Here is a 13,693-nt window from a genome sequence, read left to right as displayed (position 1 = left end):
ATGGAGAGAGACCAGTTTGTAACAACCTTATTGTTCATGTTTCTTCTGGTGCTGGTTGTAGCACTTCCTCTCTATCTCTACTGTTTGAGAATACTGTATGGCTTTGATCTATCTGATGATATTGAGCAAAGATTAAAAACCAAATTCCACCTAAAGCCAAATACGTAGTATATGAAGCTATTGTCTTAAGAATAAGTCGATTATTTTCAGATATTATGATTGTACACAGAAGGTTATACTAGGAGACCTGGGATCTGGTTTAGCCAAAAGTGGAACCATGGTTGCATCTGAAGGTAGATCTTTAACCTGCCAAGATGTTAGCTTCTAGCACCCTGTTTGTTTAAAGAAAAAGGTACTCCAAACCTACCTTTTCCATAATTGAGAACTCAAGGCCATGTTGCACCATTTCTCCAACAAGCTGTTTTGCTAAGGATCTCGTCACTGCATTGGTTTTCCCAACAGCGACCATCGCCTGCAACATAAATTCCAGGTTATCTTCGCTTTGGGAACTATTCTCGTCCAAAACGTCTTCTAGAAATACCACAGCAGCCATGTATGCAGAGAAGTTTATCAGCGGGCTCAGAAGGGTCGCATATATATCCGGCGTCATCTTCAAGATGCTGAGAATTTCCTCCGCCGCCGGGAGCAACCTGTTCTGATATTGGCGCTCCATATAGTCTGGCACTGTTTGTGACAAGGCCCTCCAGAGAGCTGCCTTGTGGAGGCAGATGTTGGCTGCATGGAGCATGGCGTTAACGAACACTGCGTTCTGGGAGCGGAAGCCTCCAGGGAGACGAAGATTCTTTGGTAACAATACCAGCATAATAGCTAGGTCATTATCAAAGTCCCTGTGCCGCTCCCAAAAGGGGTCGGAGCCAAAGTCCAAGTCGTAGTGTGAATTGACCTGAAACGTGTGTTCAAGAGTGTGATAGAAAAGGTGCGCTGCAATTACTCTCCCCGCAAATGAAGAGTATCCTTCGCCGTGATGCAGTGCATCAACTAACAGGGAGGCCTTTTCCTCGCAGCAGTTTTCGTAGGCTTCATCAGAAGAAGGCAGCAGGGTTTGAATCTAAAAGTGTCAGCCGGTCTGCATCATCTAATTTGGGAAGCCTGAATCTAACATCTTGCACATGAATCAAAGCTGGCCATTTGGTAGTTGCGGAGACGAAATGGTCACAACAAAAGATTGCCCACCATGTTCGGCGGCGTTCCTCAAGTTCGACCCAATCGTTTGGTGCCCCAAGATCTGAGTTCACCTTTTCACCCGCATCCACCTTGTCGAGATTCAATATCTGAGCGATTCGGACACTGTGGCATAGACTCATTGATGCTCTTGCGAACATGAGGTGTTCGGCTTCGAATTTGGCCATTAAATTCCCATATTGGGCATGAGCCAAGGTAACACAGCGATTCTCAAACGTTTTAGTACTTTTGCATGGGTATGGCAAGACTAACAAACTTACCTCAATATCATCACCGTTAGCATACGCCTTAGCGCGTTGATAAAATGGTAGTGATAGGTGGCGATAAGTGTCTGAACTAGCTGCAGCTAAAGCCATGATGGTGTATTGAAGAAACAATGGGGGCTGCATGTGAGTTGGTAAGTCTAATGATGCTATGAAGCGTTGTCGATGTAACATTGGCGAGGCATGATGGAGTTTATCGAAGTAAATCGATATCCTAGTAAGTAATCAATGGTTAGCCCATACTCCCACAAGGAAATGCCTTGATTTCAACTTACAGGTGTTTTATCAATACAGAACAGAGAGGGTGCTCCAAGAGGCTGCTGCTCCTTAGGTCCGTTGCAGAGGAGTGGATGTGAGACTCAGACTTCGATGTATTCTTTCCAGTAACCGTCCCACAGAGCAATGGCTCCAGAGTTTTAGGACTGGATAGAACTTCGCCTGGGCCATCGATGTCAACCTGTTCGACCCGGCGAAAATCTTTTTCTTTAGGAGCCTTCATTACGTCTTCCGGCTGACCTGGGCTTGTAAGCATGGATATGGTGAGAGGAGGGAACGACTCTGAGCTACATGCAATGCAACAGAGGATAGAGGATACTAACCCGTCTTCGTCCCAGATTCTGCGACTTTGTTCCCTCTGCGGACCGGTTGAAGTCTCGATTGGGGATAGGCGCACACGTCGCCCAGTTTGATGCAGCGACCACAGCATGGTCTTGAGCGGTCACACTTCAATTTCCTCGTCCGACACTGGGTACAGGAAAGTAGAGAGACATCGAACGGTCTACCAATGTTGCTGCCTCTTCTATCTCTGGCATCTGAGACCGTTTGTTCGCTCATTGGATTGAAAGGCTTTGGGTTGTTCAAGCAACTCGGTTAGGTCGCTCATGAGGAAGTAAGCAAAGGGAAATTGCTTCGTATTGGATGAAGACTGGTGGTGGGGAACTGAATACCTCTACTAGCGAGTGAATAGAATACACAGTAGATCCGAGAACCAGGCCACTCAAAGTCGAGAGTGCAAAGCCGGATTCCCATGTGGCCTTTAAATACCAGTCAGTGCCGACAACCATGAAAAAAGCAGCTAAACCACTAAGTTATGGGTACAAGTCACCTGCAGAGATGCCGCGCGGGTGCCCATTTTGGATGGCATCGCGCCGTACCCCAACTTCCCCGTAGCTTTCGGCCTTCGGCCTCGAAATTCCGTCGCCTCGTGCGGGGCATTTCCGGTGTCCGACCATCTGCGAGACTTGGCGACGGCCGAATTTAGCCTGACGAATCATATTCCGTCACGGGACCGGTGGTAGATCCCGGGCATATCTCGGACACCGAGTATTGGAAGTATTGAGGCGAACGTTGGAGTAAGAGGAATCTTGGGCATCTGATTAGACTTGAGTCGACTAATGGCCGAAAACATCATATTTAAGAAGGGAGAGCTTTAGGCTTATTGACCATTATTATTACGATTTGTCCTAATTCCAATTCCTTACCAGCACCACCACGTTTGCTACAGCTTTTGTCCAATTTCATCTTTATTATTGTTTACCTTCACACTCTACCTTCCCTGAGTCACTTCATCTCTTTTATCGACTCCAGTCTGGTTCGACTTATCGCCTCGTTAGACATGTCCATCCACCAAGGCAAAGAAATGGCGGGTACAACCGTGGAGCAAGGCCTGAATGGGGAAACGATCAATACAACGACAGATTGAAACCTTCCAAAGTTTCAGGATTTAAAATGGTACTCATTACCATTAGTCTGATGCTGGGATTGCTCTGTGTGACTCTAGATAACATGGGGCGGTGTTTCTCCCTGCATATTGACAACGATGAAGTAGTTTTTAACAATGTGCTACCAGATTATCGCCGTAGCGATCCCTCGTATCCCAGATGAGTTCAAAAACTTGAAAGATGTGGCATGATATTCGTCAGTCTATCTCCTCACCACTTTCGGTATGTACACAATGTCACGCCTCCCTCATGACAACACTGACAAGATTGCTTTAATTGTAGCATCGTATGGCAGGCACGTCTCATACGGCGGTGAGAATGAAAGGCTCAGCACTATAGAAAAGCAGCTTTATCGGCTCATATTTTCCTAACTCATAGCTAGCTGTTCTCCAATTCCATTCGCACCGCACGTTTAGCCAATCGAACGAGCTCCTCCGTGAATGAGCTGAAGGCTTTGAGATGGAATTGCTCCTTTACGGTGAGCTGCCTACGACGCATTGTTTTGAAAAGAGCAGGTGTGAATTCGAGCAATCCAATATCATTGACAGCCTCCTCCCCTGCGGGATTGAGCAAAATATTGAAAAATATATTCAAGGTGGCCCAGGTAGGATAGAAGATTATGATCCTGGAAAGCTGTGTTAAACTTTGTAGTTTGAGATGGGGCAAACAAGAAAGAAACAAAAAAAGAAGAACAAAAAAAACCAGTCGACCTTCACTTACCAGAAGGATTCGCTATGCACGAGCTTCGAAGCCCTTCCGAGGTAGATAAGGGTCGATCGGCTCGCTTGAATAGACACGGCCAAGCTCGAGCTTACCACCCTCGCCTCGACCTCTCCGCCACCACGCAATGCGTGACATCGTCCACAGGCTCTGTGTATCGCTGCGATTATATAGAGATACCCAAAGTGGGCGGAAATTAGTTTCATGCCAAGGGGATGCTGTGTTACAATGGCTGGCGCTTCATGCGTGACCGACAATTGCGGTCTCACACTTGCGGGAACAGCCATGCGCCAGTTCTCCAACTCCTCGTCTAGCTCGCGAATGGTCCTGAAGAGATGAGTATCATCTTTACTCAGAGAGTGAGGCGAATAGAGCTTTGTATAAACCTTGGATTTGATAATCGTAAGTGCAAGGTCTCCTGGTAGGACGGGACGCAGCTCTGTGTCCAGAGATATCTTATCCAGAGGTATCGGGTCTGGACATAACTCCACGCAGTTGATGCCCGTATGCGCACCCGGCAATGTGAGGTCACATTGGTCGTCGTCTATACATGGCGGCTGGCCGGTTCGAAGTGAAATGTGCTTGTCGAAAAAGTAACAGAGCCAGAAGAGTTCCCGCAGGAAATCCCCTCGCCCTTTTGCTGTTCCATTGGCGTCGTTGGTAATGCCATTACGCAGCTGTCCCGAATCCTGCTTTAGGTGGCCGCCAAGGCTGTATAGACATCGGCAAGCCAGAGAATGGAGCATGGATGCCAATTGAAGTTCCCCGGAAAAGCCATAGTATATTGACTGGGACAGCATTAGCACGCCACATAAAGAAATTTCGGGTACTTACGAGCGTGATAGCTGCTTGTAGCCCTTCAACTGTTGGCTGATCCAAAACAGAAAGAAGCGAATCCCGGGCTTGTTTTGCACAAGCTTTCGGGTCCAGCGATACGACTGAAGTGTGCACGGGTTCTAGAACTGACAGGAATGCGACAAATACTAGAACACATAGCTTTGCAATGCGGACTTCCAACAATCGTGTTTCAGGACTGGTGTACGCCAACTGGATCGTCTGTTGGAAACTGTCTATGTCGACAACAGGCCAGACCAAGCGTAAAGGCGACGAGGAAAACAAAGCCAGACATGACTCGACTGCGGTCCTCGAGGGAAGCTCGGGGCCAGGTCGGTACCGAACTGGAGGAGCTGAAGAATCTGATGCATGTGCCGAATAAGCAGCTTTGAATGCATTCGGGTCTCCCGTTCTTTCTTGGATCCATCTCAGTGCCAGACTGGAGAAAACAGGAATCCCACCGTGAGAACTAATGATCCCCAGGTCATAGCCTGGTATGTTAAGCATTCCATAAGAACCGCCGTCTCTCGTCGACGGGTCTCGTCTTGTACCCTCGGGGGTTTGCATTTCCCTCGTTTGTCGTATTCTGGGCCCCACTAGACGCTCCAAGCGCTCGAGGCGTTGTTCCATCTCATCTGCTAGAGTTGACCTGTTCACGACTATCAATTATCGCCTGCGTAGAACTGCTTCAGAAGCAAATACTAACCCGATAGGTTTCCGCGTCCTTACGAAGGTGGCACGCTCGTAGGTGCAGTGAAGGCCACGATGGGCGCACCATTCGCATTTCGGCTCGCCTCTGTCGCAAAAGATCTTGGTTTGTTCAGTATGAGACGCTGTGTTCTGAGAGTGGTGCGCACGCGGTCGTACCTTTTTGCGATGACATGAGTCACACGCCTTTTCTTTTGTCATCGTTAACAGCTTTGAATGTCGTCGGTGTTCGCTGATCACGCGTACAGCCAGAAATAGAGCAAGAATTGAAATGCGGGTTATTGGCCAACGGCTCCTTCGGCAAGTTTGGAGTTGTGGGGACCACGGGTTCAACTAGCCTCACTTATACCCCTCAATTAGCGATGAAAACAAGGCGAGCATAATCGGAGATTGCTTATCGCCGTCGGCAAATTACAAACGGCATAGACTAGCGTGCGTCCGGGGTTGTGGAAGGGATTGGGTTGGATGATGCACTTTTATAGCACTACTGAGGCTTTCTGTAATTGATGGACAGTGTGATATACATTACAGTGCGACGTTCGCAAACCAAATATGAGGTTAATCTAGTAAGAGTTCTGAATTCTTCTGGCTGATCGATGCAATTTGTTGTCAGAGAGAAAAATCGTAACACTACAGCCCATCAAGAATAAAGCATTGTGTCCAAATCTGGTCTTGAGGCCCCCTGCAGTAATGATTCCAACAACACTGGCTAGAATCACATGTAAAGAATAGATGCCGGACTGAAATGCACTGGTGGTTTTGATAACTTGGAACTACATCTTGGTTAATAATTATAGATGGTGAGTAGATATTCTTAATCCTTACCTAGATTGGGATATAGCAGGTGAAGATGAAATATGATCCCCTAACTTAGATAATGCCAACCTCTTTCGCGACATCTCTGATTGTGTCCTCAAGATGCTTCTCGGCCGTCGATGTTAACACCAGCCTATCATTCCAACATGGCTCTCTAAAATCGGTACCGAAATATCCCTTGCCGTACGTCTTCTAAAAGTAGTACCAGACCATTCCAGGTTGTGGCAGAGGTAGTGTTTGGCATCACAAATTCAGATACTGCCGGATTTGAGCCTTCTCCGTGGCAGTGGAGAGCTTTTGCGACAAGGGAGACTTAAGGTTGGTGCTGTATTCCGATGGAATAATGTCTTTTATAGAAAACTCGATAGCTGCGTCTATTATGCCGTTCTTTGTTGCAAGAGCAGGACTTTCCGTAATCCATAATTGTGTGACATGAAGGGGGGGTTAAATCAAGTTGCCTTGCGAAGAACTGATGTCTTATGTTTGCATTGCGTACTTCAAGAGCATTTGTGAAGACATCAACATGATACAGTGGCTGAACATCTCACCAAGGCTACAACACAGTTCTAAATGGAGCAGTTGAACATCAAAAATCGATTACGCTGTGCCAAGTCTGGCGCCAAGAAGCGAGAGAGAATCAGGCTGGCCATAGACATAGCTACTCATCTTACCTAAAACTATGTAATTCTACCTTCGTTCAGTAGACCCGACATGCGATCTTCCCGCTACTAGTATCAAGGAATATCACCGCCATGGTACACCCGGCGGATTCGCCGCCGAGTTCAAATTTTTCAATAATGATTTCGCCCCGAACGTTGGATAAATAGCTGCAGTATCAGGAAAGAACATAGCCCTGGCAGGGGGGCCCGAAATTAGCACTCACCACTCCAAAGTCTTGATTGACCTACTTTCTAGGTAGATTTAAGTGACTTTTCAAGCAGGCCTTAGATGCGACTCTCTTTGGCAAGAACACACAGAATATTTGAAATTTAGCTATCTTCACCCTTAATATTCGTCATATTCATCCCTCCAGTCATAGCAATCTTCTTATTCTCCCGAATATTAGTCTTCCAAGCAGGTGTCCCCTCCATAAAATACGTATCGATCTGTTCCAAACTTAAACGAGCAGTCTCGGGGACAAACATGACTGTTAGAGCAACAATAACAAGTGTGATTCCACCGTAAAAGTATCCAACATTTGTTCCCATATTACCATAGTCAGTGTTCAGCATATATGGTGTCCAGAATGCAGCGCCAAAGCTAAACACCTCGTACATCATCACTGCATATGACTGACCAAACGATCTCAATCGCAGCGAATGCATCTCTGCCGAAGCGACCCACACAATAGGGCCACTAGTAGCCCCGAACGTAAAGGCCCAGATGCAGAGGAACGCAACCAGCACGTGTTGAGCTGTCACAGCGGATTGTCCCAAGACAGAGGCCACGACGGCGAAGATGAGCATGCAGGCAGCCATGACAATGTAGCCTCCAATAAGACCGAGTCGACGGCCAGCATACTCGCACAGGAATGGACCAGGAACGGTGCCTACAAGAACTAAAGATGGGCGTTAGACTAGAAAGAGGCAGGCAAAGTAGGACCAACATACTGCAGGAACTGATGGCGACGTTGAGGATATACGGGTTATTCAACCCAATGTGGGCCAGAAACAATGCCGTATAAGGAATGACAAATTGTATTCCCGATATAGCATTGCTAACCAGGATAAGCACAGCCAAATGGGTTCTTTTCAGATTAATTCCACGGAAGATGTTTGTCCAATCTGTACTGCGGCGCATGGAGAGTTCCAGCTCGATGTGCCCATTGATTTCCTCGACGAGCGCATTTATCTGAGGGGAATTGGGTTCGGTCTTGTTGAACTTGGCAAATGCCTTGCGCGCCGCCTCCTCTCGTCCTTTAAGAAGAAGCCATCGAGGAGACTCGGGGAACAACATGCTACCGGCGGCGAGGACGACTGCAGCGGGAATCTGGCAAAGAATCGGCACCTGCCACGACCAGTTCGAGTTGATCTTAGATGAGCTGGCGCAAACCTATTTGAACGTTGTCCCTTAGTATTTGGTTCTTTGTTGACTTGAATCTTGTGGCACTTACAGCTGCCATGATAACATTTCCAGAGGCCAATCCCACGTTGTAAAAGCTCATCAAGAAGCCTCGGCTCTGTGAAGCGACTGATTCGGACCCCCACGTTGGAGCGGCGGCATAGATCATACCAATGCCGATGCCGCCAATGCATTTGCATACCATGAAATTGAGGAAACTACCCGCCGTGCCCAGCATGCCCGCTGCGCTGACGGCAATGATAGCACAGGCAAGTTGGAGGGTCCCTCGACGGCCGATGCGGTGGCTGGTGAAGCCGCTCGCGACGCCGCCAACGGACATGAACAGAATACTGAGCTGTACCAGAGACTGTTGGAGCGCTGTGAGCGAGCACTCTTCCATGACTGTTCCACTGTCGGATGCCACGTCGGCGCAGGTGCCGAAGGATTTCTTAAACGCCGGCATCAGGAGCACGATGCCACCGAATGCCTGGTCAAAATTGGCCAGCCAGCCGAAGAGCCCGACGGAAAAGGCAAATACAACCATGAACCGTGTAGTTTTCTGGAGGGGAGCTGGAGCAGGCGAGCGCCGCGAGATGCTCTCGACGTGAGCCACGTCAACGTTTTTGGCCATCTTGACGGGGAGTGACAACGGTCAACTGGTGACGTGACAATTAGTTTGGAAGATGGCGTGGGAAGAGAAATTATCAACAAGAGGTAAAAGAACAATGAAAGCCTCGTTGGCACAAGGGGTTAGTATGAGTTCATTGAGTTTCCTGCTTCAAACGACGCCGATAGCAAGGCTATACTTATAAGTTACGTATCATCAAATCTTCGTTTGCACTAACGCCAGCCAATGTGGCTTGAACCAGCCTACATTGGCTGGGAACAAGCGCAGATTGGCTGAGAACAAAGGTACAACTGTTTAGTCCCGCCACCAGCAGAAATCTCGCCTCCTGTCGGCCCCGCCCCCGCATCCTAGTAACCCCAGGACTATCCCGACATTGCTCCAGGATCACTACACGTCCCCAGTACTCCAGATTTGTAATTGCTATGGCATCTTGACTTCGACTTCAAGCCATCTCTTTACCCAGGGCGCGTAGACATTCGCTGGTAAGCCTCAAGAGCCTCCCCCACAACCCGTACCGCCATCCCTAAGCTCCCACATGTCGTAGCATCACGATATCCCTACACGGATGCCAAGTGTTGAATCCGTTAGTGTTAACTTAGGTCTCTCTGGGAAGTCGTCTTACATTATGCTCTCACTTGCTATTTTCATCAGTATGGCTGATATGCAGGTGTCAATGCTGCAAGTACTGATTACCCCATGTTCGACCGATTCCCCATATGCATGCAAGTACTTGTACGTGTAGATCAAGTTATTTTAACCTGGCATCCCTTTGGGTTTCATCCAATACACTGTTTACTTCATTCCCCCACATACCGTACTCACATCCACGCGCCGTTACCGACGACCACATACCGTGCTGACGACCACATGCCGTACTGACGACCACATACCGTGCTCGTAGCCACATGACTCGCATCCGAAACATTTACCTAACCCGGCATCCGAGCTCTATGTCGGTTCTCAGCTCTTGGCTAGACTTTATAAAAAGTTTGCAATCATCTCTCACTTAAACCAATTATTCCATCAAGGCGGCACTGACCCTCATCTCTCTTCACAATGCCTCGACTAGAAATCCCCGAGTTCCTCGACTACTTACGCGCCTTTAACAAGAAGGACTACGACAAGCAGCATGCCTTCTATGCTGACAATGTCCAACTCATCGTTCCGGACCCCGCCATTGGCACCCTTAAAGGCAGCAAGGGGATCATGGACCACTACGGGCCAGTCCACGCCAACGCTGACGAATTCGTTATCCCCATTTCCGTCATGAGCGACCGCGGAAAAGTCTTTCTCCAGATGGAAGCATACTTCAAGTACCTGAATAAGGCGAAGGGCGTCCACGACATTGATGTGGTACCTGGCGACATTATCAAGATCACCACATGCGCGTTATATGACCTGGATGAACAGAACAAGATGACCCTGATCAGGTGCTACCTAGGATCTGCGGATAAGCTGGGACAGGCAGACCTAAAGGAGGCGATACGGGACAGTGAGAGCAGAGCGAGTCCGGATTTACGGTTATACAATTACTAGATTCTTTTTCTAGGCATAGCCTACTAACTAACGTATTCCGATGAGCATTAAAAACTGGATTTTTTTTCCTCCATAATCGCTCCTTGTTCTACGTTGAGATGTGAAAAGTCCAGTCAATGTGTGCTTTAATCACTGTATTGTTACATAACAACAGCATATTTAGCCAGTACCTTCGCTTGGAAAGATTCTCGACTTTTTACAAAGCAAATATAGCTTAGCTATTATGCATGCTTCTTTTGTTTTTCTATATTAAAAAAAAAAAAAAAGGCAAGCCGGGCTGTGCGAGAATTTCTAGGCCGGATAAGTAGCAATTTTAACAAAGTAAATATAGATCTCACTGTAGGACCCCTGTTCATAGAAACCCCAGGCTTTGTTCGAATTTGCCCGCGGTAGAGAGCATTATTTAGCCTAACCATGACTAGACGTGATCTATAACCAACTCACAGTCTCTACTAACATTACAGACAGTAAATACACTACGTGACGTCGCGCTAGATTATACACCCCAAGTATCCCGCTTACCCTACACTAACACCGAGCATAGACGAGATCGTTACGAGCCACCTCCAAGAAACAATCAACTCAAGGAATACAATTGCCTCAGGGACTATCAGGAATAGAAACGCTATATTTCAGGGCAGAGATCATTTACTTCCTCTGGCTGACCATTACATTCATAAGTGATTATGTATCCAGCCCTACTAATGAGCCTGCAGGTCGCATCCAGACATAATAATTACGCAGATTCTTTCCTGAGAGGTAGCGACCCGCCCATGATTGTGCATTCGATTTAAGAGGGGTTGTTTCCTAAATGAAATAACAAATTGGTAGGCTGCATTGTTGCAGGGGAATATTGTCGCCTTGTGGTAATACAGTCATGTTGCGTCCCGATACATACGGACATACCATGCGTCTGTTTGGCCCGCTGCTATTTTAGTGCCCCGAATCCGATACGGTCAAGGTTCACGGATAAGACAGCACAACTGACAAAACCAGCCCCGCCGGCGGGTGGACGCCATACATGCCAAGAGAAGCATCATTCGCGGGTTAAATCCATATTAAGCCCAGGCTGACTTGAGGAGGCAGGAATAAGCCCAGTCGCTTGAATCTAGACCGAGTGGCTTGTTGCTTGAGCGAATTAGAACGGGGGTGAGTTGCGGTATCACAAAGGAACATACACGTATCATTCTCGCCGTGCCACGTGTTGATACATGAGTCTTAGCATCTGCCGCCCGGTGCGAGATTAGTATCCGCTAGTCACTTTTAACCGCCCGTGGCGGCGTTCGAAACCGACGCACTGCTACCTCGACTGCCATGCCGTGTATTTGAGACCATGAAGACTTCGTATCCTAGCCACCAGCCGCCCCGGATGTTGCATTTCGGAACCGCTCGCCCGCGTCCTGATGGGTGATTGGTTGGAGATGAGACGCATATTGCTCCGAGAAACACGATGGCAGCCGACTCGGGAGTGCCGAGGGTTAGTAAACACTTGGTCACTGCATTTAATGAAGCTTATAGTCACTGCCTCGAAATTTAACTCGTGCCTTTACCCTCCTTGCTAATCGCTGTCATTACTGGACCGCAGCCACAACTTTATTAGCCATTTTGCACATCGCTCACTCTCAATACTGGACCCACGCCATCTCAACACGAGCTCGGCTTTCCATCAAGACAATGCGCGTCGTTATCGCTGGTTCTGGTGACTTGGCTCGCTACATCTGCGAAGAGTTCACCAAAGTCGGTCACGAACTCGTCGTCCTGACCCGGAAGCACAAATCACAATTCGAACTTGCAGGTGTTACCCAGTTCATTACCGACTATAGGTTGGAGTCGCTAAGCGCCGCACTGGCGAATAGCGAGGTGCTCATATCGACAATTTCGGACTGGACCTCGTCATACACCGACGTGCACCGTACTCTCATCCAAGCCTGCCAGCAAAGCCCAACATGCAAGAGGTTCATACCCTCGGAGTTTGTAGGCGATATTGAGACGTACCCCGACCAGCCCGGCTATTACTCCCGTTGCAGAGACCCCGTCCGCAAAGTCCTACGGGAGCAAACAGACCTCGAGTGGACTCTCGTCGCGATTGGCTGGCTGGCTGACTACGCCGTACCAGCCAAGAACCGGTACATCAAGGACATTGGCGATGGCGTTCCCATCAACCTGGCTGACAGCCGCATTGTGATTCCAGGGACCGGAAACGAGCCCGTGGATATCACATGGGCGCGAGACGTTGCCAAAGCGCTAGCAAAGCTCGTCGACGCGCCAACCTGGGAGCCCTACACCTACATATCCGGCGAGCGTACATGTTGGAATGATGTCGTGAGGCTCGTCAAACAGAAGTTCGGCCCAGACCTCAAGACCCAGTACCGCTCACTCTACGAGCTTGTGGAGACGGCCAGGACCTCCAAGGACGAAGAACTTGTACTCGTGGTAGACCAGCAGATATTCTCTGTATCTCATGCGGCCTCTTTGCCTGAGGAGAAAGTGCAAGCTCACCGACAAAAGTATTTCCCGGGTCTTCGTTTCCGAACACTGCAAGATGGTTTGGCCGAGTTGGATCGTGATGCGGAAGCTATTCTGTAGAGGTAAATGAGGGAATGAATGCGATTGTTTGATGTTATCATTGCGGGGGTAAATAGTTGGCCAACGTATGCAGTCATCCCGCTAGGCTTCCCAATGAACGTCAGATAGCCTTCTCAATCAACGTCACGAACAGTGCCTCGTTTCGTTTTCACAAGTTTCGATGATGTTCAGAACTGCAACACCCTCTAAACAGATAATTCCCATGGGCTAATTTTACCCAGCAGTGACGGCCGAGGAGATGAGCCGGCTAGGTTAGAACCGGCGCAGGCAACGCCATGGCGACCCCTGCCGTGCTGAACTCGTACCTTGGCTGCAGGAGACTGTTGCTGAATTTGAGGGCAGCCAATCGGATATAACACGTACATTCCGAGATATGGATATGATCGGGCCAAGAACACGGAGATGCCGTACCACCTACGGTCGATGGCACTCCCGATTGGATGTACTACCTGACTGCAATCTACTTGACCGCTCTTGCCGTGTCTCTTCATCGTCAGTAGCCTGTCCAAAAAGTAGTACACCCCAACTGGTTGAGGTAGCACTTATCGGCACATCGACGCCTCAGCGTAAAGCCGAGACAGGCTGCATAGTGATGCCTCGGCGAGACATACTTCGTT

At 48.5% G+C, this 13,693-nt stretch overlaps 5 protein-coding genes across 5 annotated transcripts; 2 read left to right on the top strand and 3 right to left on the bottom strand.

Annotated features, from left to right (window-relative positions):
* Nucleotides 1–213: 213 nt before the first annotated feature.
* On the bottom strand, nt 214–2,300 carry BGZ61DRAFT_370883 (fungal-specific transcription factor domain-containing protein; the record flags this gene model as incomplete). The annotated part of the gene is made up of 6 exons (XM_046242050.1): nt 214–324; nt 368–1,069; nt 1,122–1,412; nt 1,464–1,680; nt 1,742–1,888; nt 2,062–2,300. 6 exons carry the CDS (start codon nt 2,298–2,300, stop codon nt 214–216), a joined length of 1,707 nt encoding a protein of 568 aa, XP_046095567.1.
* A 1,265-nt stretch (nt 2,301–3,565) lies between these two features.
* On the bottom strand, nt 3,566–5,650 carry BGZ61DRAFT_370867 (fungal-specific transcription factor; the record flags this gene model as incomplete). The annotated part of the gene is made up of 5 exons (XM_046242049.1): nt 3,566–3,812; nt 3,908–4,695; nt 4,742–5,371; nt 5,426–5,551; nt 5,609–5,650. 5 exons carry the CDS (start codon nt 5,648–5,650, stop codon nt 3,566–3,568), a joined length of 1,833 nt encoding a protein of 610 aa, XP_046095566.1.
* A 1,604-nt stretch (nt 5,651–7,254) lies between these two features.
* BGZ61DRAFT_540371 (general substrate transporter) lies at nt 7,255–8,957 on the bottom strand (the record flags this gene model as incomplete). The annotated part of the gene is made up of 3 exons (XM_046254897.1): nt 7,255–7,823; nt 7,876–8,317; nt 8,379–8,957. The coding sequence occupies 3 exons, from the start codon at nt 8,955–8,957 to the stop codon at nt 7,255–7,257; spliced, it is 1,590 nt and encodes a 529-aa protein (XP_046095565.1).
* A 1,053-nt stretch (nt 8,958–10,010) lies between these two features.
* Nucleotides 10,011–10,490, top strand: BGZ61DRAFT_486043 (uncharacterized protein; the record flags this gene model as incomplete). The annotated part of the gene is made up of 1 exon (XM_046249798.1): nt 10,011–10,490. The coding sequence occupies one exon, from the start codon at nt 10,011–10,013 to the stop codon at nt 10,488–10,490; it is 480 nt and encodes a 159-aa protein (XP_046095564.1).
* Nucleotides 10,491–12,164: 1,674 nt separating this feature from the next.
* On the top strand, nt 12,165–13,076 carry BGZ61DRAFT_499899 (uncharacterized protein; the record flags this gene model as incomplete). Its single annotated transcript, XM_046251464.1, has 1 exon — nt 12,165–13,076. One exon carries the CDS (start codon nt 12,165–12,167, stop codon nt 13,074–13,076), a length of 912 nt encoding a protein of 303 aa, XP_046095563.1.
* Nucleotides 13,077–13,693: the final 617 nt, after the last annotated feature.

The sequence above is a fragment of the Ilyonectria robusta genome, assembly GCF_021365365.1.
Source record: "Ilyonectria robusta strain PMI_751 chromosome Unknown BGZ61scaffold_42, whole genome shotgun sequence".
Taxonomy (NCBI): domain Eukaryota; kingdom Fungi; phylum Ascomycota; class Sordariomycetes; order Hypocreales; family Nectriaceae; genus Ilyonectria; species Ilyonectria robusta.
The sequence above is the reverse complement of the archived record's forward strand: the minus strand, read 5'-3'. Positions and strand labels throughout refer to the sequence as shown.